This window comes from Elephas maximus, chromosome 20, assembly GCF_024166365.1.
Source record: "Elephas maximus indicus isolate mEleMax1 chromosome 20, mEleMax1 primary haplotype, whole genome shotgun sequence".
Classification (NCBI taxonomy): Eukaryota; Metazoa; Chordata; class Mammalia; order Proboscidea; family Elephantidae; genus Elephas; species Elephas maximus.
The window spans coordinates 46,657,992-46,681,496 of record NC_064838.1 but is presented as its reverse complement, the minus strand read 5'-3'; the positions used below and the strand labels follow the sequence as shown (position 1 = coordinate 46,681,496).

General features: G+C 47.6%; 1 protein-coding gene across 12 annotated transcripts in view; it reads right to left on the bottom strand.

Moving 5' to 3' along the window:
* Positions 1 to 5,402: 5,402 nt before the first annotated feature.
* TRAK1 (trafficking kinesin protein 1) overlaps positions 5,403 to 23,505 on the bottom strand; it is a 230,128-nt gene continuing 212,025 nt past the window's right edge. For 6 of the 12 annotated variants that reach the window (XM_049862211.1, XM_049862204.1, XM_049862214.1 and 3 more), the window contains 3 exons: positions 21,311 to 21,670; positions 11,477 to 11,579; positions 5,403 to 8,289 (listed from right to left, as the gene is read on the bottom strand). In XM_049862211.1, coding sequence (XP_049718168.1) covers positions 7,491 to 8,289; positions 11,477 to 11,579; positions 21,311 to 21,670 — 1,262 coding nt within the window. In that variant the 3' untranslated portion in view covers positions 5,403 to 7,490. The other 6 variants (XM_049862205.1, XM_049862212.1, XM_049862206.1 and 3 more) reach the window with 4 other exon arrangements.

The following is a 23,505-nucleotide window of genomic DNA, read 5'->3' as shown; positions in this document are numbered from 1 at the left end:
CTCCAGACTCATCCAGGGCACTTCCTGTGACCCTGTGCTTGGGCCATTAGTGGGAAAGGCAGAGGCAGTCCTGTGTCTGATCTCCAACTCCCTCCTTTCCTTCGCCAGCTTGATCTGGCTGGGTCATGATGTGTATTTGGGGGTGGGAGAAGCAGAGAAGGGTGAGCAGTAAAAAGAGAAACAGTACCTCAGTAGGCTTTTATTCCAAATCCTTTGGTTTTATACCAAAGGTTATACCCGGTTTTTCATTCTCCAAAATTAAAAATGAAGAATTTGACATCTTTGTTTTCTAGCCCCCTGGGCTAACTCTTCGACAACTTCCCTTTAGGCCATGATGTCTTCAGGTTGAGCTCCCGGGGCTGGAGGAAGAACTTGGGATATAGTGAGCACATTCCTAACAGAACGGGAGGAAAAACCAGACCACCTCGAACATGTCTCCTACATCCCAGAAGACAGGAATGCATTTACTTTTATCGTTTATAAGACACATACTCTATTGTTAGGGTTCATCCCACCTTTTGAGATCAATCCCTGTTATGGATTGAATTGTGTCCTCCCAAAATATGTCAGCTTAACTGGGGCATGAGTCCCAGTATTGTGTGATTGTCCACCACTTTTATGTGATTTTCCTATATGGTGTAAATCCTATCACTATGATGTAATAAGATGGATTAGCAGTAATTATATTGATGAGGTCTACAAGATTAGGTAGCATCTTATGCCAATCTCTTTTGAGATATAAAAGAGAAAAGTGAGCAGAGACATGGGGCCTCATATCACCAAGAAAGCAGAGCTGGGAGCAGAGCATGTTCTTTGGACCTGGGGTTCCTGCACTGAGATGCTCCCAGACCAAGGAAGACTGATGACAAGGACTTTCCTCCAGAGCCGACAGAAAGAGGAAGTCTTCCCCTGGAGCTGAAACCCTGAACTTGGACTTCTAGCCTACTCGACTGTGAGAAAATAAATTTCTCTTTGTTAAAGCCATCCACTTGTGGTATTTCTGTTATAGCAACACTAGATGACTAAAACAATCCCGTTTTTCCACATATTCCTTTTAAAACAAATTCTCATTCTTTGCTCTTCCCAGAAACATTTGAAAGTGACTGGCAGACGTTATATCACTTTATCTTAATCCTTTCCTGGATATATCAGTTTGAGATGCTGAGAGACATGCAAGATGAGCTCCCAGGTGGGCAACTGTACTTCCAGGACATAAAAGATGTATAGGCTTAGAGCCTGGAGGGTTCTGTGCCCAGCAAAGGACCTAGTGACACTTTCCTTCAGTGGGATGTCTCCGAGGTCCAGAAGTCAAGCAGCAAACATAGTGATGACTACAACTGCAATCATTGGCAAATAACCTCTGCAAAATAAAAGTTGGCTCCATAAAGGTACATTTATTAAAAATTGGGTTCTTAAAAATGAACCACCTCACTTTACACATGGTATCTTAATGTAAGTGTAGGGGAAAGAAACCAGAACTGAAGGACAGGGTTGTTGTTGTTTTTTAATTGCTGGTATGGGTATGAAGGCATGAATGAGAGAATTCATATCATTTCTCTGCTGGCACAAGGACAGTGCCGTCCATGGAGCCCAGGAGCTATAGAAGAAGTGACAGTTAATGTTATGTGTCAACTTGGCTATGCTATGATCCTCAGTAGTTTGGCAGACACTATGTAATCACTTTCCATTTTGTGATCTGATGTGTGCAGCCAATACGTTGGAAGGGGAGTTTCCTTGGGGGGTGTGGCCTGCATCCAGTATATAAAAGGATGTTCCTGCAAAGATCTCTCTCTCTCTCTCTCTCCTCTGCAATCTTCTCAGCACCTGATCTCCAGTTCTTAGGATGTAAGCCAGCAAAAGCCTCCAGCCTCTTGCCTGACCTGCAGGTTTTGGGCTCAACAGTGCCTGCAACTGTGTGGTTGTCAGCCTGTCCTCTGACCTACAGATTTGGTCTTGCCAATCCTCACTGTGTGTGAGCCATTTCCCTGAAGTAAATTTCTCTGTATATATATCTATATGCGCTTCATTAGTTTCGCTCTTCTAGAGAACCAAGACTAAGACAGAAGGTGCCCGCATGATTCAGAAGTCGCTCCCTATTTCATCCATCAGCACTGGTCAAGAGTGGAGGCCATGACACACTACTGGCAGAATGACCATGTGGTTTTCACTTGCTGGACAGCCCCGGTTTATGACTGTGGTCCCAGCACCCTTTTCATTGTGTCCTAGCATGATGATAAATTATAGATATCCTACTGACAACTGGCCTCTCAGTCGCACACATTCTAATGTCCGAAACACATTGTTACTTTTTGTGCTTCCACAGCCAGTAAATCATCTATCCAGTTCTTAGGTCAAAAATCCAGGAATTTCCCATGATTCTCTGTTTTCTCACTGTCCCCCGCTCCCTGCCACCATCCAACCCATCAGCAAGATCTCTTGGCTCCATCTCCAAGACACATCTCAAATCCATCCTCTTCTCTCATTTCCCAAAGACAACAGCTTAATTCAAGCCATTATTGTCTCTTGCTTGGACTTCAGCGTAGCCTCCTAACAGGTTTCCGTGTTCACTCTTACTTTCCTACAACGCATTTTCCACCCAGCCATCAGTGATTTTAAAAATATCAATCAGGTCAGGTTACTCCCTTGTTTAAAGCCCCCACTCAAGTGCTTCCCATTACACTTAGATTTAAAATCTACCGCCATCGAGTCGATTCCGACTCATAGCAACCCTATAGGACAGAGTAGAACTGCCCCACAGGGTTTCTAAGGCTGTAAATCCTTATGGAAACAGACTGCCTCATCTTTCTTCCACAGAGGGGCTGTTGGGTTCAAACTGCCAACCTTTCAGTTAGCGATTGAGCACTTAACCACTATGCCACCAGGGCTTAGAAAGCTCTCTCTGATTGGTTCCCCCCATTTATCTGACTTCTCCTATCTTGTGTTAGTCAGGATAGGTGATGCTATGCTGTGTTAATAAACTACCCCCAAATCTCACTGGTTTAATAAGAACCAGTCTCCTTCAGGTAACATGTCAAATGTGGGTTGGTAGAGAGTTCTGGTCCACACGTTACCCAGAGACCTAGGATAGAGGCTCCACCAACTCATGACACCACCATTTCCACAGAGGGTTTCAGGGAATTTTTAACACACAGGGTGAAGAGCACAGAGAGTCGTGCATGGATTTGTCTCTGCTCACTGACCACTTGGCCAGAACTAACCATGTGACCTGTCAAATTGCAAAGTGGCTGGGCAACACGAGGATCCATCCAATGGGCCATCTGGTGAGCACCATGGTTTCTCTGCCACAATTGAGCTCTCCTTCTCCCACCGCCACTCACCCACACCAGCCTTCTCTCTGCTCCTCAAACACACCAAATGCTTCCCCACCTTGGGGCGTTTGCACCAGCTTTTCTCTCTGCCCTAAAGGCTCTTCTGCCGTTTCTCAATTGGTTGACTCAAATCTCACCTCCTCAGAGAGGCCTTCCCTGACTGCCTCTTACAGATCGAATTGTGCCCCCCCAAAATAATGTTGTAAATCTTAATCCCTATACCTGTGGTTATAATCTCATTGGGAATGGGTTTTCTTTGTTAAGAGTCCATATCAGTGTCAGGTGTATGCTAAGCCAATCACCTTTCAGATATAAAAAACAGCAGATCAGGCATATAGAAGTAAACAGAGATGAGGCAAGACAGGTACCATGCCACATGAAGATCACCAAGGAACCAAGGAACAAGGACGTTCCCCAGAGACAACAGAGAAGGCCTTCTCCTAGAGCCGGTGCCTTGAAATCAGACTTCTAGCCTCCTAAACTGTGAGAAAATAAATTTATTAAAGCCACCCACTTGTGGTTATTTCTGTTACTGCAGCACTGCATAACTAAGACACTGCTCAGTCCAAAGGAGCTACCCACTCCCTCCATAACCCTGTCTTATTATGCTGCCTAACCCTTGTTATGCTGCCATGTTTGGTGTTCTTTCTCCTCTCAGTAGATCATACACTCCATGAGAGTAAGAACTGCTCACCTGTTTATCACCATATTCCCAGGACCTAGCACAATGCTAGGCACAAAGTAAAAAAAATAGGTGCTCAAAATACATATACTTAACGAATTAACCCTAAAGTGTATTTCTGTTGCCATTTTACAGGTTAAAAAAAAAAATGGAGGACTCCAAGAAGTGGCTTGTCCAAGATCATATGACTACCAAATGGTAGCACCTGTTTTAAAATTCATGATGCTACCACCCACTGGAGTGTTTGCTTGCCTGATGTCACTGTTCCCAAATACTGAAGTGGCCGACTAAATTTTATTTGATCCTTTTGTCTGTCTCAGAATCCCCCCTCTGGTGGCCCTCCACTGTCCTGGGCTTTTAAATGTCTCTTGCCATAACTCTAAAAGGTCCCTGGGCAGTGCAGTTTGTGCTCGGCTACTAACTGAGAGGTTGGTGGTTTGAACCCACCCAGGGCACTGTGGAAGATGTTTGCTGCTGTTCTCATTTTGAGTCGTGCTATATCAGCAAATGAAGGGCCCAAAGGCTTGACTCCATCCACATCATTAAGATTGACTCTACTTTGAGGAGGCAGCTCTTCCCCAGTCGTATTTTGAGTGCCTTCCAACCTGAGAGGCTCATCTTCCGGCATTATGTCAGACAGTGTTCTGCTGCTATTCGTAAGGTTTTCACTGGCCAATTCTCTCAGAAGTAGATGGTCAGGTCCTTTCTCCTAGTCTTAGTCTGGAAGCGCCACTGAAACCTGTCCACATGGGTGACCCTGCTGGTATTTGAAATACCAGAGGCATAGCTTCTAGCATCACAGCAACACGAAGGCCACCACAGTACGATGAACTGACGGATGAGTGGTGGACAGTGGAAGAAAGGCCTGGCAAACTGCTTCTATAAATATTACAGCCAAGAAAAGAGTTTAGATCTCAGTTCTACCCTGTAACATATGGAGTTGCCATGAGTCAGAATCAACTTGATGGCATTTTTTTTTTTTTTTTGGTTTACCATAACCCTATGGAGGACAATTTGGCAATTTCTATCTGGAATTTACCCCACAGATAGACTCACATACGTGGAAAATCACACATATACGAGGATTTTTCATTATGGCACTCTGGTAACACCTAAGTCTTACATAAAGAGATCCTCTCCTTAGTGAAAAAATAAAAATATAAATCAGAATACCAGTGTGGCTCCATCATTTGAATTTATTTTATTGATATCCATTAGCAAATAAAATTTTATTGTTGATTTTTGATGCGTTACAACACACTTTTTTGGTAGTGGTTGTATGATGTTTATCATTTATTTATGTACTAGACTAAATACTGCAACCTCCAAATTGTCGATTTTTATACTGGTACTTCCTTTGTGAGGGAGGGTGGCTCCTCTTTCTGAATACATGAAGTGGTCCACTCAGTCCATGTTTCTTGTATTCCTTTGTTATTCTAACTACGGCTTTAAAATACATTAAAATAAAAACATATAAGTTACTTGCTGTGAGTGCACACGTACAACAGCGAGGAGAGTTGAGAACATAATCAACCAACACTCTCGTGTTCAGAAAGAATAAATAGTCTGAAATCGTGGGACGGAAGCTCGCTCCTGGGGTCCTTCTCAAAAGCATCCTTGGTGGATATAAGGTTACACTCACTCAGTTTAAGGGTACATACATTTTACTGGGGGAAGGGGAGTGGGTCAAGATGACAATTTCATTTATATGATGTTATCTTTCCATAAACGTCTGGAACAAATGACACAAAACACCATGATGTACAGTGTACTGCATTTTTACACAAATAACATGCACGTTTTACATTTGTTTGCCAACTGGCGCCTCCCCGAGAGGCATTTCCTAAGCACGCTATGCTAATTTCTTTACAGCAAAGTGTAAAAAAAAAAAAAAAAAAAGGCATAGCGGTGCTTATAAAAATACCTCACGGGTGGAGGACTCGGTTGACAAATGAATGTAGAAGGCGCACGCTATTTGCATAAAATATGGTAGTCCTCAGAGTATAATAAATACATGATCTGCTTGGATCGAGATGCCACAGAGACACTGTGACTGGAGCTGGGAAAGGAGAGAGAGTATTTCAAACACAGGCACACACAAATAATAAATAAACGTTCATAACTTGGTCAGTGACAGCAACAGGGCCAGGCTCCCTTGTTCGTGTGTGGTTCTTTTCACCGGCACCTCTATTTTTTCCTAAGGATAAAACATGGCAGGAAGAGAGAAAGGGCTGTGGGGGGAAGCAAACAGCCTTGGTGGGCCATGCCCTGTCCTGAAACAAGGCGGCAAAGCGCATGGGCACTGAATGCCTGTAGCAGGAGACTGGGCAAGCAAAGGCCTGTTTACCGGCCTGGCTTTTCCTGGTAAGGACAGGAACCGGCGGAATCCCAGAAGACTTGCCTCTTCCTCCATCCGGTTTATTACTGGTAGTCCTGGTTGTGGTTTTTCCCCTTTGCTTTTACAGCTGACAAGTTTCTTCGACCAACTTTCCCCCACTCCCTTTCCCCTTTCATCTTATTGTTACAGCTGTCTTGGGTCTGGTTCAATCTATCTGGTTGTGACACTGGGCCCAGATACAAGCTGCTATCTCCTTAGCAGCTGGGTGTGTTTGAAATTTACATTTTGGTGCCAGAGGACCACACAGAACAGATGCTGCGACTTCCCAGCCGGTACCATTACTTCCCTGCATATAAAAAAAAAGGAAAACTAAAAATGGACCACACGGAACACGGAGGGAGGGCTGCCGGACGGAGCAGCAGGCGTGGAAATACATTCTCTTTCAGGTCAGACGTTTGGCCTGACAGCTGATTACAAAACATAGGACTTCAAGTTGAAGGCAGGAAAGGAAAAAGTCACACCTCGAAAAAGAAACGGCCGTCCACTGAGGCAGAGTGGCGGAGGTCTCTGGAGAAGCTGGGCCACCCGTAAAAGAGAGAAGAGCTCTCCAATCAGGAGCCTATCAGCACCCAGGGCTGCCTGTGGCAGCCTAATGCTCTCATAGGGTGGATGGGGCGTCCTGGGTGACACCCAGGTGGCAGACGCCTTACGATCTGTGCCATGTGATGACAGCTCGTGGTCCACACCACAGGCCTCCGCTTTGGTTGGCCAGCCAGGGAACCCACTGGTTTCCTATCCATAGGATAAGAATGCACTTGGTAGCTCCAGTGCTTCTCAGAAGGAAAGAAGAAATAAAGATACCCACCTTTCCCCAGGTGAGCACAGGTGAGGTCCCCAGGAGAGTAAGGAGAGTGCCGAGTGACCCAGAGAGAGCTCAGGGCAGACACCAGGACTCCCGGTCCTATGTACACACTTGACAAGGTGACGCTCTTCCCCATTAGGCACAAGGTTGATTTGTCAAGCTCAGGAGGGGGCGAACAGACAAGGGAAGGGGGGAGAACACACCGCAGGGGGGGAAGAGGGAGGAAGGGAACGAGATGGGAGAACGTGGGTCTCTTCTAGGGGAACAGCCCTCCCATCCTCACCGCAAGCTGGTTTGTTTGGGGAGCTTAGCACCCATCAAGATGCCTGAGGTGAGAGTCACGGGGGCTTTCATCTGCATGCTGGACCCCACCATGGTGGGGAAGCTACGGTTCCGTCGGATGCCACTGTTGAGCTGCAGTCCACCGATGGCACTGGTGACGGTCGGGCACCCAAGCGGCAGGCCCTCAGGTACTAGGCTTCCAGGGACCAGGGCCTGTGCTGGCCCTGGGGGCCCGCAGAGCAGAGGCCCCTGGTCCTCAGTCAAGGTGGGGATGTGGGCTCGTCCCGAGTTCACCACTTTGGCCACGCCAAACCTCCTGACCTTGTCCACGAGGTTGAGGTTGGAGACAGACACATCTGTCTGGCTCTCGCTGCTCCGGACGTTCTTCTTTTCCCTCACTTCCCTCAGGATGGAGCTGGCGGGTTTGGAAGCCAGGAAGTTGTCATAGGGTGGGCTTGTGCACTTGAACTCAAAGGAGGGTGGGGAAGACATGGGTGTCTGCATAGGCGAGTTCGGAGGGGTGGAGGGGATCACAGCCATCCTGGGGGTGTACGAGTACAGAAGGGAGCCCCGGCCGGCCCGGTCCCAGCTCTGGGGGTCATACACGGCTGCCGAGATACCCCGTTCCTTCAGCAGCCACACCAGCCCGAGTGATGTGCTCATTGTGGTGGTGGACTCGCGGGTGTTGGTGAAGGACTCAGCCAGACTCAGTCTCCGGGATGTGCACGGCGTGGCCACCGGCGTGGACTTCAAGTGGCTGGCACTGCCACAAGCTGGAGTCGGGGCTGAGTTAAGGCTGGAAGGAAAAGGTGATGCGTCATTCATGAGCAAATGCTCACAAGCACCAGAAAAAGGTTCAGTGGTCAGTCTCCTGCAGGGGGTTCAGGCAGGCTGGGGACACAACAAGCCGACTCCCCCAGTCACGGGCCCCCAGATGCCTCTTCCTATGCCTGCTCCTTCCTCTCACCCACAGAGCACCAACTTGGGTTCCTTTAAACGGGGACATGGCCGAAGTTAACAGGAAGCTGCACATGCTCCCCTTTGCATGACTCTAGTGGGGGGGTATAACTGTTCCCTTTGTAGATGAGGAAACTGAGGCTTGGGGGCTTACTCCACATCACACCCAGCGATCAAGTAGACAACCCTGGATTTGAACCCTAGTCTGGGTGACACCCAAGACTTTCTTTTCCTACCAAATTCACTCAGAGCCTAGTGTTCCTTCCTAATTATCACTTCACTGAGGCAAGGCATTAACCAGGACTATAAGATGTAAGAGTTTACCCTAGGAGCGGCCAAACAGGTGGGACAGCCCAGGTGGAGTGCCCTCAGATGATGGGGGACTGAGACTTTAGGGTGCACAGCAAGTCAGAGGTCTACCCAGCCTCCTGACTTCTAATACAGTGCTCCTTCTCTGCACGCCGTGGCAGTGAAATTCATTTCCATGAGCGAAGCTATGGGATCAGATGGGGCCCTGTGTTGTGTTATCAGATCTACATCTACAGAGCTACCTAGAAAAAGGCCCCTGGACGTGCGAACCCTGAGCAACTACAGGGAAGGAGAGACATCCGTTCGTCCACTGTGTCAAAGTGACTGAGGACACACTATGTTCCAGAAGCTGGGCTGTAGCAGTGAAGGGAGAAAAGTATAACAGAGGTGGCAGCAAGGGAAAAGGCACTGTTGTCTGCTGCAAACACAGGGAAGGCTCTCTTCTACACAGCTGCTGCAGGGCTGGGTGAGGCCAGACAGGCCAGAACCCTGCGCTGCTTCTGGATGGTAACCAAGGGATAACGAGGCACAGGCCTTAACAGCCTCACCGAACCAGCCCTGGTGCCTGCTTAAGAATTCAGCCAGAGCTGCAGGTGCCCCAGGGAGCAGGTCAGCTGAGTGGTCCTGGGAGCCCAGGGAGGCAGACCTCTGTCCCCCTAGCCTGGCAAGAGGAGGGCCAGATACCTTAGACAAAGCATTAACTTGGGGGAGAGGGAAGGAATAGGACCCACCCTGGAGGGCACCAGGAGCAGGTACCTGGGATGACCTCCAGAGCAGAGGACAAGCTGGATACGCCATTTGGCTCCATACTCCGGGGACCTCACTGCTAGTGGCCGGCACAGGGTGGGGCCCACACAACAGGCCCGTGTTACACAAGCTCAGGATGGGCATGCTGTGGGGCAGGAACGCTCAGAGAAACATGGGTTCAGCAACCACGGCAGATCCCCAAGTTTAAAATGTGGATTTTCAAAAGGCGCGGGGGAATCCTACAAATATGGACGTATAAGCAATCGAGGACAAGAAAGTTCTGGACTTCAAACTAAAAATTTGTTAAAATGGCCATTGCTAGGGAGATTTTCGGTTTTGTTTCAGATTGCCTTTCTTTCTAACTCAGGCAAAGCGGCTTTCTCTTGCTACTGACTTCCAAGGCTTTCTTGGTCCCTGACACACCTGGGTGGGCTCAGAGATGAAGACGTGCCAGTGCGATCTGGAGGGTGTGGCTTGAGTGGGGGAGCACACCTGGGCACCAAAGGCACCAGCCTCCCACAGGGGAAGATTTCTCTCCATGTTTATAAAAACGACCTCTTCCAAATGTAAAGCCACAGGATGGGGAAGCCAGGTTCTCAAGAGGCGGGAATGGAGGCAGAGACGACAAGGCTAAAACTCAGAGACCCCGTCCAGTGAGAACTGGGGCTAGGCCTGGATTAGTGCTGACACTCTCTTGCCTGGGCATTAGAAGGGTTAGGTGGCCACGTTAGCCAGACACAACCACAGGGACACATCCATGCCCAATTCTCAGGTTAGTGGCCACACGTGCACACACAGCATCTTCCAGGGGACCCTGCCAGGGCAGCCCTGCCGGCCGTGTGCTCACCCCCTGCCCCGCCTGGGGGCTCAGACTCTCTGCCCTACATCTCCTTTCAGCACAACGGGGCATATGGCTGCTTCGTCGTCCTCCTCACATGACCTGCGGAGAATCATTCATAGTTTAAGGTGCTCCTCAGGGAGGCTGCTACCTGCAAGCTGGCCTTTCTCGCCTCCCTCCCTTTGGTTCCCCTTCCATCCACACCAGCGTCTTGCTTGACTTCACCATAGAGAAAACAGTGGAGTGGGTCACTCCAGCATGATGGGGAGACCATTTTCCCTTTTGCTCGAAGCTGTACCGGTACCAGAGGCCGTGGAGTCGAGTCCGACTCCTGGTGACCCCATGTGTGTCAGAGTAGAACTGTGCTCCATAGGGTTTTCAATGGCTCATTTTTTGGAAGTAGATCACCATGCTTTCTTCCGAGACACCTCTGGATAGACTCCAACCACCAACTTTTTGGGTGACAGCCAAGTGTATTATGCGTTTGCACTATCCAGGGACTCCCGCTGAAAGCTGTGGAAACCCTAAAATCAAGCCAGGAAGACCACTCCCTGCCACCAAGTTCTCTCACCAGACGGTGCCAACTTCTACTGCTTTTTGGACGTACCAGGAACAGGCCATGCTGGGTGCATGGCACAGTCTTGGTGCTTTACCATTTTGGTCACTATCATCTGGCTGTGGTACAGGGTTCCTGGAGTCTATTCTAGAATCATGCGGCTTGCACAGGACTCAGTAACTCCACCCCATGAAAGAATTCCATGCTTTATTGGCAAATGGGGCAAAAACCCAATAGCTTTGCCCTTAGGGCCTGTGTCAGGGTTAGCTTCAGTTTGTTGATGGGCCTAAGAATCGATTCCATGGCCAACTAAAAGGGGAACTCGAGAGGCCCGGGTCTATCCGAGCTAGATCTGAATCAATGGGGGCTTCCTTTCAAAAGGAAATGGGACCCAGAATAGCTGACTACAAAAGCTTACGAGATGCTTAAGCTAGCTCGAGGAATTGCTCTACTTCAGCTTTCCTCGACAGCTAGCTCGAGGAATCGCTCTACTTCAGCTTTCCTCGACAGTCAGCCTTGCACAGAGTGCCCCGACCTCACCCTACCCCTGCCCACCCGGGGGCCCAGGGACCTTACCTTGGTGTGACCCGCGTGAGCTCATCTGAAGGATGCAGGATGCGGCAGGTGGTGAAGGTGAAGGTGGAGTTGGTCTGTGACATGCACTTCCCAGGGTGGTGTGCTACATTGGGGGGAACAAAACACATTCCTCGCATCCAAGTTAACCCACGAGGAAGGGAAGGATCCAGCACAGCCCTCGACAGATGCAAGAAGCGAGGAGCTACCTTGTTGACTGGATCTGGGCGAGGAAGGTGAAACGCAAATGTTCTGGACAGAAGGTGGTCCCTCAAAAATAACCACACTTCTGAGCGCTGGACTGCAGAGCAGCGAATTCCAGCTTCCGTCCCAATCCAGACAGGGCCCCCATCAGCATTCTTGGGCCAGTAGTGGATCCAGCTTGGGGGGCTAATGGGCTCTTGTGGGTAAATTTGGTTTCCCTCCTCAGAGGTCAGGATCTGCTTTCTTCTTTTGTTGCTTTACATTTCTGGTCATGGGCAAGCTCTGCCTGGGGGACAGGAAGAGGCACAAGGCGGGGAGGGCACCCTCGACACAGGGCAAGGTCACGCGGCTCCCTTTTCTGCTTATATAAAAAAAGGGGCTTGGGGAGGCTGGTTCCACTACTGCCTATCTGCGGTCATCACGGTGAGAGATGGGAAACTCAGCTGGCCCAACAACAACATGATAGCAGCGCCGGAGTTAAGGGCGCTCAGGGACACTAAGGCGCCAAGATCGAGTCTGGTCTGAAACAGGGTGTCACACGGTCCCCCGTGCTGTTCTCTTGCCATGTCTAGGATGCCTGATTTCTAATGAAAACGAGATGGCAACACATCGTCCCCAATTTACTTCCTTTTAAAGCTTTAAGGCGTTGTTGTTGAGGCCGCTGAAGATGACGGTCTGGAGCTAAGTCAATCACAAAAGTGTAAGCAGCATGCATCAGAACGCTGGCGAGGGGACAGTGATAGAGCCACGGGAGACATCATGATTGCAGAGGTCCTCCTCGTTCATAACTCAAGCATAAAAAAAAATTTAAAAAGACACTTCTCCCAATAGCATGCACAATGAAGCACTTGGGTAATCTCCCTCCCCACCCACCCAGCCCCCTGGCCCTGCTGCAGCTCAGCCCCCAGAGACCTCCTGGGAGAAAATGGATTCGGCTATCAGAGGCTGTGAGCGCTCTGAAGATTCAAAAGGCTTCTGAGCTAGAATCTTCTAGCTCTTTATGGCAAGTTTTCTCTTGGATTTGAGAAAAATGAAAACAAACAGAATGGATTGGTGCTCCAAACCTACAGATCCACGCACACTTGACTGTGTCTTAAAAGAAAACCAGGAACCAAATGGAACAAAAAATGTTCAAGACACACAAATTAAAGGCAGGCAGGACGAGCCAGTGCACAAAAATGGTGATGGTGGCGAGAGGAGCAACGTGAGATGGGTTTGCCCCAGGTATGATGGGATGACACAGCCCTGGGTATCAGGAGGCTCCCACGGCACCTGGCATATCAGCCAGCACCACTGCCACGCATATCAGCCAGCACCACTGCCACAAGAGCACACTCTGAACCACAGGGAGCTTTAGGCTAAGCAGGAGGGGAAAAAATGAAACACAAAAATTAGCCTTTATGAATCTTTGTTTCTCAACCAATAAATGCGATGGTTTAGGAACTCAGACAACTGAGAAATAGCTGCAAGCAAAACAAAAATGGACTAAGCTATGAAGAGAAGGCAACCAAACAATCACGATTCTCTCACTACAATAAGGTCTAGAAACAAAAGCAACAAAACGTCTGACAGAAGCATCCCAAATAACAGGCATGAGGGGTTATTTGGGAGGGAGAGGGGAAAAAGGCAGTCAAAACAGGTGAAAGAGAGAAAACATTAAAAGTCAAACAAAGCAAAGCTGGCTTTGAAATTAGATGCGTACCCCCATTTCAACACATGGTCAAAACAGCAAATCATCCCAAATAGTCACAAATGTTAATAACGTCCTCCTCCACCCCATTCCACATTAAGGCCTTCAATCGCAACAGACAGTATTAAGATGGATGTTTTAAAGATGGAACTGTATTAGCAGAAACAAAACCCATCTTAGACAAATGGGTTTGGGGATAGGAAAGGCTGCTAAAAATTCAGAAGTCATCATTCCCCAGAAGCACTGGATCACTTCAGAAGGTCAAGATAGATCAACAAGGGTCAAAGCCAGAGATTGGGTCCTTCCAAAATACCATGGGGACGCCTGGGCCTCGAGCTCTCCGCGCGTCAACACTGACTTCCGGGCCGCTGCAGGGCCTCCCTTCCTTGAGACACAACATAGAGACAGTGAGTGTGCCCCAGGCCGGGTTCGGCACGGGCTCCTTGCGCTTGTCAGAGCAGCGACAGGCCGCTCTACAGCCCTGGGGGCAGTAAGGGAGCAATTTCTACAAAAAAAGAGGCACGTAAAACATTTTCTGTGGCAGGGAGTCGGAGGCTAGGGGTGAGGAGAGGAAAGGAATGATGTTCTCCAGAGCATACCACACACCTGGGCCTTGCCTGACCTGAAGCACACCTTCTTTGCAGATGACGTGTGGTGGGTTCATCCTGTGCGGCTCACTTTGGGGGCTCAAAGGACAGGGTTTCTGGGACCTCACGCTCCAACTTACTACTGAAATTCTTTTTTTTTTTTCTCAACCTGACTGCAGGGCTTCAGGGCGTTGTGAGGAAACAGGCAGGTCTTAAACAGGCCAGAGCACTGGCAGTGACAAGTGCAATCATCAAGCATTTTATTGACGGATGAATTTGCATTTTAAGAGGACAACTGACTCTAGATTATTTTTAGCTCTTCTTCCTCCCCCAGGTTCTGACACTGGTACAAAGTCCTAATCCGTCAAAGATAATCTTTAAACTTGATTAATGCTTGACTGGTCAAGATCACCTATGTTGGTGAACCACAGGTGGTCAGGGTGCTGACTTTTGGTCCTGAGAATACACACACCCTTCAGGTAGCTGCATGAAGGTGTGCCAAAGCATGAAAGTAGTCCTGCTCATCTGCTCTCTGAACAGACCTCAGTGTGCTTTCTGCCTGGAGGAGGTGCCCTTGGTAAATGGTGCTGGCTGTGCTCCTCTGGGGACTTGGGGTGGTCCCAAGCACAGTTGGGGCTTCCTCCCTGGGTGCCCCTGCAGGCTGCACTGGGGATTATCTGCAAAGGTGCTATAGGCTGCGATGGTTGCTGCTCTGCAGAACGCTCAGGCCAGCTGGGGCAGGAAAGCCCAGTGCTTCCCCAAGGCCCAACGTTCCAAGCCAGAGAAGAAGAAAGGCACACGGATAAAGGTGTGGCATGAGGGTGGGCCCCAGAGGCTCCCTGGGAGTCGTGAAGGATGACCGGGACTCTGTCGGTCTGGCCACTCATGTAATAAGATCTCTGCACACCTGCTCATGCATTTGATTCAGTCCTAACAGTGCTTTCCTTCCCCATCCATGGGGAAGGGCAGTCTGGCAGCGTGCTGGGAGAAGAGCAGCTTTTCTCTCTCTAAAAGCCATCAGAGACTCTGTGTCCTTGAAGGGCCCTTGCCTGAGCCCACACAGAGATGTCCAAGTGTACGACGATGCCTGGATGTTTCTAGGCAAAGGTGTGACATACACATACTGAAGGCTGCCTCACAGTGATCTGAGGGTAGGGAAACATTAGCCAGGCCACATACTCAAGCTGTTATTTTACTCACTGAAATAACTCCCCAGGAGCCCCGGTGGTGCAATGGTTAAGCGCTCAACTATTAACCAAAAGGTTGGCAGTTTGAATTCACCCAGTGGGTCTGTGGGAGACAGACCTGATGATCTGCTTCTGTAAAGATTACAGCCCAGAAAACCCTATGGAGCAGTTCTATTCTGCCACACAGGGTCACTATGAGTTGGGATCAAGTTGATGGCACCCAACAACAGGTGATGTCTTAAAATGTCAAAAAAAATTTTTTTTTCACAAATACATCTCAAAGTTTTGGAACGGGACCTGTCTTTGAGACCCACTAAGAGCCTTCCATATTCTTTTTGCTGCTCCTCATGGGAAGGGGCCGACTTTAGACCCTTGTGTAAAATGAATGAAATGCCCCTGAACCTTTGTTCCCTTTTCTTAACTCACGAAGCTGTTGTTATACAATTTGGTTCTGCTTTGCAATCTCTGTAAACTCATTAACCAACCAACCAACCAACACATACATACACACACACACATACTTTCTCCCCTCCCGGTAATTCCAGGAGCTGCCACCAGATCAACAGTAGCACCACGGAAAAGTCTTTTCTATCCAGCAAAAACAAACCTGCAGAAAGTAAAAGCTGTTATGAAGCCAGCTTAAAGTAGTGGCCTGGACCAAGCGCTAAGATGACTCTTGGTGACCCCACGTGTGTCAAAGTAGAAGCATGCTTCATAGGGTTTTCAATGGCTTATATTTCAGAATTAGATCATCAGGCCTTTCTTCCAAGGCATCTCTGGTTGGACTCGAACCTCCAACCTTTCAGTTAATGGCCAAGTACATTAACCATCTGTACCACCCAGGGACCCCAATATATGAGTTTGTTTTTGAACATGCTCAGCTTCTGATGACTTTGCTGCCTTTTGCTCAAGAATCAATCACATGAAGGGAAAAAAAGGGAAGGTGCTTCTTTGCCTGTCAACTACTTAAGAAATAGCTCCCTTTCCTTAAAAAAAAAAAGGGCAACAAACAATGCTTTAGAGTTCTTCCTAAAAGACGTTAAAATATCAGGGCATAGAAAAATACTTTAAGTAGACTTTTTCTGTCATTTCATCATACAACCCTGCTCATGAATTTTTCTGAAGGAGTTCTAAGTGAGTTAGTGTGGGAAAAGGTACATAAAACCTTTAACTGCTTGCTCCACGCTTCATCATTAATATAAACACTGTGGTTTGAGATTAAGGAAGGCTTTAAAAAGTGTTTTCTTCTGGGCAGGGGCCATCAAGAATAATTTCAGATACAGTAGTATAGCTTTTTTCTGTTCAATAAAAGTAAGATAAAAGTAATTTTAAACGACTGAGTGTTGTACAAATAAAAGATAACATCTTTTAAGCCCTTAGTTCCAAGCTTAACATGGCCTAGTAACCATTTTTCTCTGCTTCTTAAGCACCTTCCTCAACACAGCCTCAGTCTGGTCCTACATCTCTTTAGGGCCTCCCTGAGTCTCCTGGCGATGCAGACACCAGCTGGCAGGCACTGAGGAGGTTTCCGCCAGAGATTTTGAACCATGGTGCAAGGTCTTTTTCTGGTTTCTGTACGATTTAGTTTGCTTTCCTGCAAAATTAAGTCTACTCTTCCCACTATACTAAGTGGTCTTCTCTGTCTCATATAAAAAGTATGTAATTTAAGAGATGGCCAATTTTACAGTATTCATGTAGAGAGGGCCAGAAATCCCCTTAAGTGCCCTCTAGGGTAGCTTTTAGAGAAAGTGAAAAAACAAATTTTTTTTACGATGCTGTTAAAATGTCAAAAGGGCAAACGCGAAAGTCTGTTTGGATCCTTTGGACACCCACAAAGCTGGACCCAATGTGCTCTGTGCTCCTGACCTTCCTTCCAGGTGGACGCCACCAGGGGTGAGAGTTGGCCTGGCTCAGCTGGTGGCGAGACCTTTCCCCGTTAGTGCTTCTGACACCAGTTCAAGGGGGCACTTCTCCTGGGCTTCCCTAGGCACTGAGTGCAGTAATACCACTTATAATTAAGGCCTCAAAGCGATCCACGTTTGTGCTTACCCACCCACCCCCTTAGGGCTCCCCACGTCAGCAAAGTGTCAAGCCCCAACCTGTCCCTGCAGACGCCCACTCCTCAGGAATCCTGGAGGAACATGGGAGGACCCTCCTAGGGTTTTCAGGGGCAAGATTATCGAAGAAAAATTATTTTTAATAAGCGAGCTTCATTCTGGAAATTCAAAGCAGAATTCGTCAACTCTAGGCCGTTTGTTTTAGAGGAGCTGATGCTCCCCGCTTTGTTCATTTTCCCACTTCCAGCTTGCAGTTGGCCTGTTTTATTTACTCTGGTGTACAATGTACATACTCTGATACAACAGAGTAAGGACTTCTTTGTTGTTGTTTGATGTCATCGAATTGATTTCAACTCATAGCGAACCCATGTGACAGAGCAGAACTGCCTCATAGGGTTTTCTTGGTGGTAATATTCACAGAAGTAGATCGCCATGTCTTTCTCCTGTGGACCTGCTGGATGGGCTTAACCATTGGACCGCCAGGGTGTCTAAGGGCTTCCTTAGCCTGTTGCCATTCTGGCTCATAGTGACCCTACAGAACAGAGTAGAACTGCCCCATAGGGTTTCCAAGGAGCAGATGGTAGATTCGAACTGCCAACCAAAGACTTAACCACCGTGCCACCAGGGCTCCTAGGGCTTCCTGAGCCCCTCCTAATACAGGTGGGCTTGAGCAGACCATCCAGTCTGTGGATTACGACCACAGTCTTCTATAACTGCTCTAGACCTAGGGCTGGTTTGAAAAGTGTTCGCACTGGAGTGGGAGTTGGCCACCACCTCTACTGGTGGATACAATGAGAAGGAACTTCCCCATACCCAAGGGTTTTGAACTGAGTGTGTGAGTTGTTGGCTTATAGACCCATTAGGCCCCTAGGCCAACTTTCCCTCCCGAGCCTATCCAGGTTCCTGCCTCCACTGTGGGACTAAAAGCACAACTAGATAAGGGCTGGTATGGTTTCAATTGAACTGCCCCTGCCCTGAGACAAAGCTTGGGTAACACTTGGCTTCTGGCACCTTCCATCTGGCTCCTTTCCACCACAAACTGTTCTCTTCCCTTCCCTCACTCAGTAACTGCTCCTGAAGAGAACTTGGACCTATTTATCAAATAAGGAAGCTAGAAAGAAGCTAATTCTTGGCTTTTGGTTCTAAGGGCCCACACACTGGAGACTTAGGGATTTTCAAGGGCAATTTTGACCAAATATGATTTTGTCTTCAACACTGACTTTACCATCTTAGCCCCAACTGTGATATAGCTGTACTGTAGGACCACTGCCAGATAAGACGCCATGATTCACAGAAGCCTGTTTTAGGTATTGTCCTCAAATACAATGGTCTCCACATGTGTGAGTATTAAAATAAATCTTCAATTTATTTTATCTTGGTTGCTTTAATCCCACCTCTTTCTCACCTTTAAGGATCAAGGCACCCAATTCAACTGTCTCTCCAACCAGCCACCTACTGACTTAACTGTGAGGCTTTCAAGTTCTCATCTGAGCCCTCTACCATGTATAGGCTCATGGTAACAACATAAATACCTAAAACACAGAATACTGAAAACTGAGGGTACAGGATGATGACTTCTGATCAAGTGAACTTTCTATAACATATGAATTAAAATATAACACGTCACTGAAACAAAGTAAAACTATAATCTAAAAATTGTTTTAAGCAATCCACTTTAATCATCTAAATTATTTACAATACAATAGCATGGGATCATCCTTCTTAAGACATGGAGTTTTAAAAACCAGCAAATGATGCTTTCGATAGTACATGAAACATGTTAATAAATTTTTCAGTGCTCAAAATTTTTTCTCCAGACAAAAATGGCTAACATATGAGTCTCTCTGATTTCCACTTCACACCAGTTGCAAGAAAAAAATGTGAATCACCTCTGTCTCCAAAGTTTCTCCCGGGCCTGGCTGTTTGGCAATGAAAAAGCAGACCAAGGCAGGGACTGGCTGCACCAGCCTGGGTACAAATCCCAAGCCAGAGGACATCCGCCTGGGACTCTCACAATTATACAAGGTGCTTGGGACCTCCAGGATGATTTATTTAGAGAGTGATACGCTTCTTACATTCCAAGAATCAAAAGAGTCTTGACTTTCCCCATAAAGGAAAAAAAAAACAAGCCAAATCCTTGGGCCCGCCCTTCCCTTCTGCAATGAACTTTTAAAGACAAGTCTTACCCAGTAAACAAGCTCAAAAAAGAACTCTCATCCAAATAGCTCAGACCTTTCCTAAATTACCTTCAGCAACCTATATAATTCCGCTTTGATCACGCAGGTCCAATCTGAGCCCTCTACAGTTTCCATTGTAAATCTGAATGCCTCTCCTATAAAACTGCTGGGTGGAATTTGTGGCAGGTTTGATTAAGGAGGGGAGGAGCAATAAATGTGTCTTTGTTTAGGGTAAGAAAAGTAGTTATGACTTTAGTCCTCATTAACTGGTCCCCTCTCCTCCTGCCCGGAGAGAAGTACTCTGCTCACTTGAGAAGCTTTGCTCCTACAGTACAACTTCTCAAAGGCGCAGCTAATGGTGCCTCTTTAAACTTCCAGGATCCTCTTTCACCCTCGAGGCTGCAGGGAGTCCTCACACTAGACATGACATCCATCCCTTCAGCCGCAGCAGCAAAGATCAGCCAGACTCCAAGGTTCACGTACCACTGCCTGCCTTCCAGAGGGGTACTGATGTTGACAACAAAGGGATGGAGCACGACCACAGCTGGTTTCCCTTTCTTAAGTGCAAAGATACTAAATTCTGAATGATTTCATTCCCTTACAAGCTCAAGCTGATAAAATAATTGCTACAAGAAAACAAAATACAAAAAGCCACCCTACGTGCTAAACAAACCGTTTTCACTGAGCTCCACTTCTAAAGTTTATCTCAAAGACAAAAGAACATCTGGTCCTGAATAAACCCCCTGGACCAGAGCTGTCTGAACTTGGCCAGAGGAAAGGGAGGCCCCGCTAAGAAACTCAGCTCTTTCTTGCCTTGTATTTTATGGGGAGTGCCGTGGCCCTCACAAATGACAATCACAAGGCACAAAGGTGAATGTCCTCTCTTCAAACTTGGTGACTGCAGAATGTCATGAAGATGACAACATTGGGTCAATTCCACTTTTTTTCTGGGTCTCTCCCCTTATCCCATAAGAGCTTCCTTGTTTTCTCGGCACATGGAGCCAGGAGGTCCAGGAAGTTTGGGGTTAAGCGTACTATAGGGGAAATAGTAACCTCGTGCCTCAGTGATCTCAGGGGCCTTGAGCACAACACCTTTACCACCACTGGGATATGGAGAATGCTGCAAATGCATGGTTATTTCCTTAGTGCTTCCTCGGTGGGGGTGGGGGTGGGGGTGATCAATTAGCCAGAGCTCCTTTCTAGATTCATCTAGAGTCCTTTTTCTCTGGAGCCAGAAGAGGTTAATGACATTCTCTTAGGGTTTGTTTGGTTAAGGAAGATTGCTAAAAGGCTTTTTTAAAACTCCACTTTGAACACACATGGAAGCTGGAAAGAAATACATATGTGTGTGTATGTGTGTACATATATATATACACACATACATACACACATACACTTTCATTGATGTTAAGAAAGTGAAAAAGCTCGTCAGGTGTTACCTGAAATCCTGAATACTTTCTGTACTTCTTCCTGTTTTAATGTAGCGTTTAGGTAACATTCTCATTCACCTGCTGGATGACCCAGAAGTGGTAATTCCCCTACAACTGCCGACTCAGCTCAGCCTAGTTGGGAAACCACCAGGTTCTCAAGAATCTGCCCCTTAGACACAGGGAGAGAGGCACCACCGGTCTCAGGGTCCCAATAACCCACTTCTTTTTAGCAGCCTTTCCTGCTCCAACTGAGAGCCCTGTTGGGTCACACACGTCCAATATGGGCTGGAAGCTACACCCATTTGCTCTAAGAAGGAGGTATCAGACTCTGTATTAAACACAAAACTGGACAATGGGCCATGTTTGGGTCATCACCCACACAGACGAGCGGAAGCTACAGACAAAGAGCCACTACGGATGGTGCCCGGGACAGAGGTGAGGATGGCCCAGAACTCTGCATCCAGTGAAGGTGCCAGGTTTACAGGACTTATCGCGGTGCCCTCACCAGACCCCTCCTCCTCCTCCTCCTCCTCCTCCTCCTTCTCCGTGACCGCTGGCGGCTCCTGCATCTCCTCGGGGAAAGCCTGAGGCCGGCTCGGGTAACTTCTGCTGCCTGAGACAGTCACACGTGCTCGGGACCTCTCACCTGAGGTCTCTGGGTGCTGAACTGGCGTGGAGGTAGCTAGGCCCGGGAGGGAAATATGGTCACCTGTGTCATCTTCTTCAAAGTCGTTAAGGCAGTACACTTCATCCAGGTCGACGTCCAGTGTCCGGAAGCCCTTGGTGACCACACCAGGCCGGGGGTCCAGGATGCCCCCGAGGTGAGGCTGGGCCAGTTGCTGCCAGTGGTGAAGGGTGGCAGAACCTTGCAGGAAAAAGGGCAGAGAAAGAGGGACAGGGAGAAGAGAGCATTAGAACAGGATTCTATGATAATGGCAGTCTACCCATGCTCAGAATGCCCAGACCCAACCCCAGGGAGATCTGAGTCTCCCCAGGTAGGCTCTGGTGGGGACAGCAGTGGAGCTGCCCGAGTCTTTCCTACGACACAGCAGTAACCGATATCTTACACATCCCACCCAGCAGGGGCACCAACGTAAGAAATCAAAAATTATTTTTTTAAAAAAGTGAAATTAGTACCACACTGTGTGACAAGGCTCTTTGGTAACAAAGTCTTTATTTTGTCCAACCAAGGTCAACCCCCAAATCCAACACAAATCATTTTAGAAACGGAAGAGGAAAAAACAGCAAAGGCAAGCACAGAAAGGGGCGGGGCACATGTACTGATTCTATGCTAAATACACACTGCTGGAAACAGGGAAGACAGAATAAGGCCATTTTGATTAAAAATTACATAGAAGAATCCTGATCAAGAGGGAGGGGGGCAAACATGGAACAGAATTTTAAATTCTTCTAGAATCCAGACTTTGTGGCACCATGGAGGCTGGATAAACCCTGAAACTATTGTCCTGAGATGATATTTAAACCTTAAACCAAAAATATCCCCTGAAGTCTTCTTTAAAGCGAACAAAAGCTTACCTTAATTAGTAAAGAATGTCTGCCTTGAGCATGGTGCTCTTTTAAAGAACTATCATCTGTACAGAATCAAACTGACAATAACAACTGGGAAGATCAGATAGGGAACTTGGGGGCAGTGAGTTTGTATTAATACAGGAAGAAAAAGGAGGGTGAGAATGGTTGCACAACTTGAAGAAGGTAATCAGTCACTGAACTGTACACGTTGGAACTGTTGAATTGGCGTGTATGTTCTGCGTATGTATTTTCAACAACAAAGGACAGAGTAAAACAACATTAAACCAGCCCCAGAGCCCATAACAAGAAAAGAGCAAAAATACATTCAAGAAGTGCACAGAGCTAGGTGGTAGATGTGACTGTCACCTCCTTTACTTGGGTTTACTCTGCCAGCAACCTTGAGCAGCTGCAGGTGTAGGGAGGGGGGTTTGAGCTATCAGGGTGTGATTTAAGAACACAGCAGGTCCACACAGAGGTCTGAAGCAGAAGAGCCAATCTTCTCGGTGACACTGAACTCTGGGGTCAGATAACATCGTGCAAGCTCTGTAATAACACCAGAGCAGAGCTAACCTGACCAGCACCCTGTGTCCCCTGAGGACCCAAGGGTGTCACAGATGCTCTATATAGACAGGTGTTCCAAGGTTGAGCGTACCTAGGAAACCTGGGTAAAGAAGTCTATTTACTTAGGAACAGCCCAAAACCTTCAGTATGCTGGTATGTCCTGGGATTCTACCTAGACATTCTACCTGGGATTCTGCTTGACAGAGCACCCCTTCTTTTTCCCGGGAACACGCATTAGTATCTCACAGGATGCTGGTATTCTTGGTGCACAGCCCTGTGGCTGGGATTTCTATCCTCATTCTACTGATGAAGGAGTTGCCTAAACTCACACAGCCATACCAATAAATATTCTACACTCCAAGGAGAGACTTTTAGAGAGGCTCTTGGTCATTGGAAGGAGCCCTGGTGGCGTGGTGGTTAATAGCTTGGCTACTAACCAAAAGGTCGGTTGGTAGTTTGAATCTACCAACTGCTCCTCGGAAACCCTGTGGAGCAGTTCTACTCTGCCCTATAGGGTTGCTACGAGTCGGAATTGACTTGACGGTAACAGATTTGGCTTTTTTGTTTTGTTTTGTTTTGGTCATGGAAGGTAGGAGTTTTCCCAGCAAA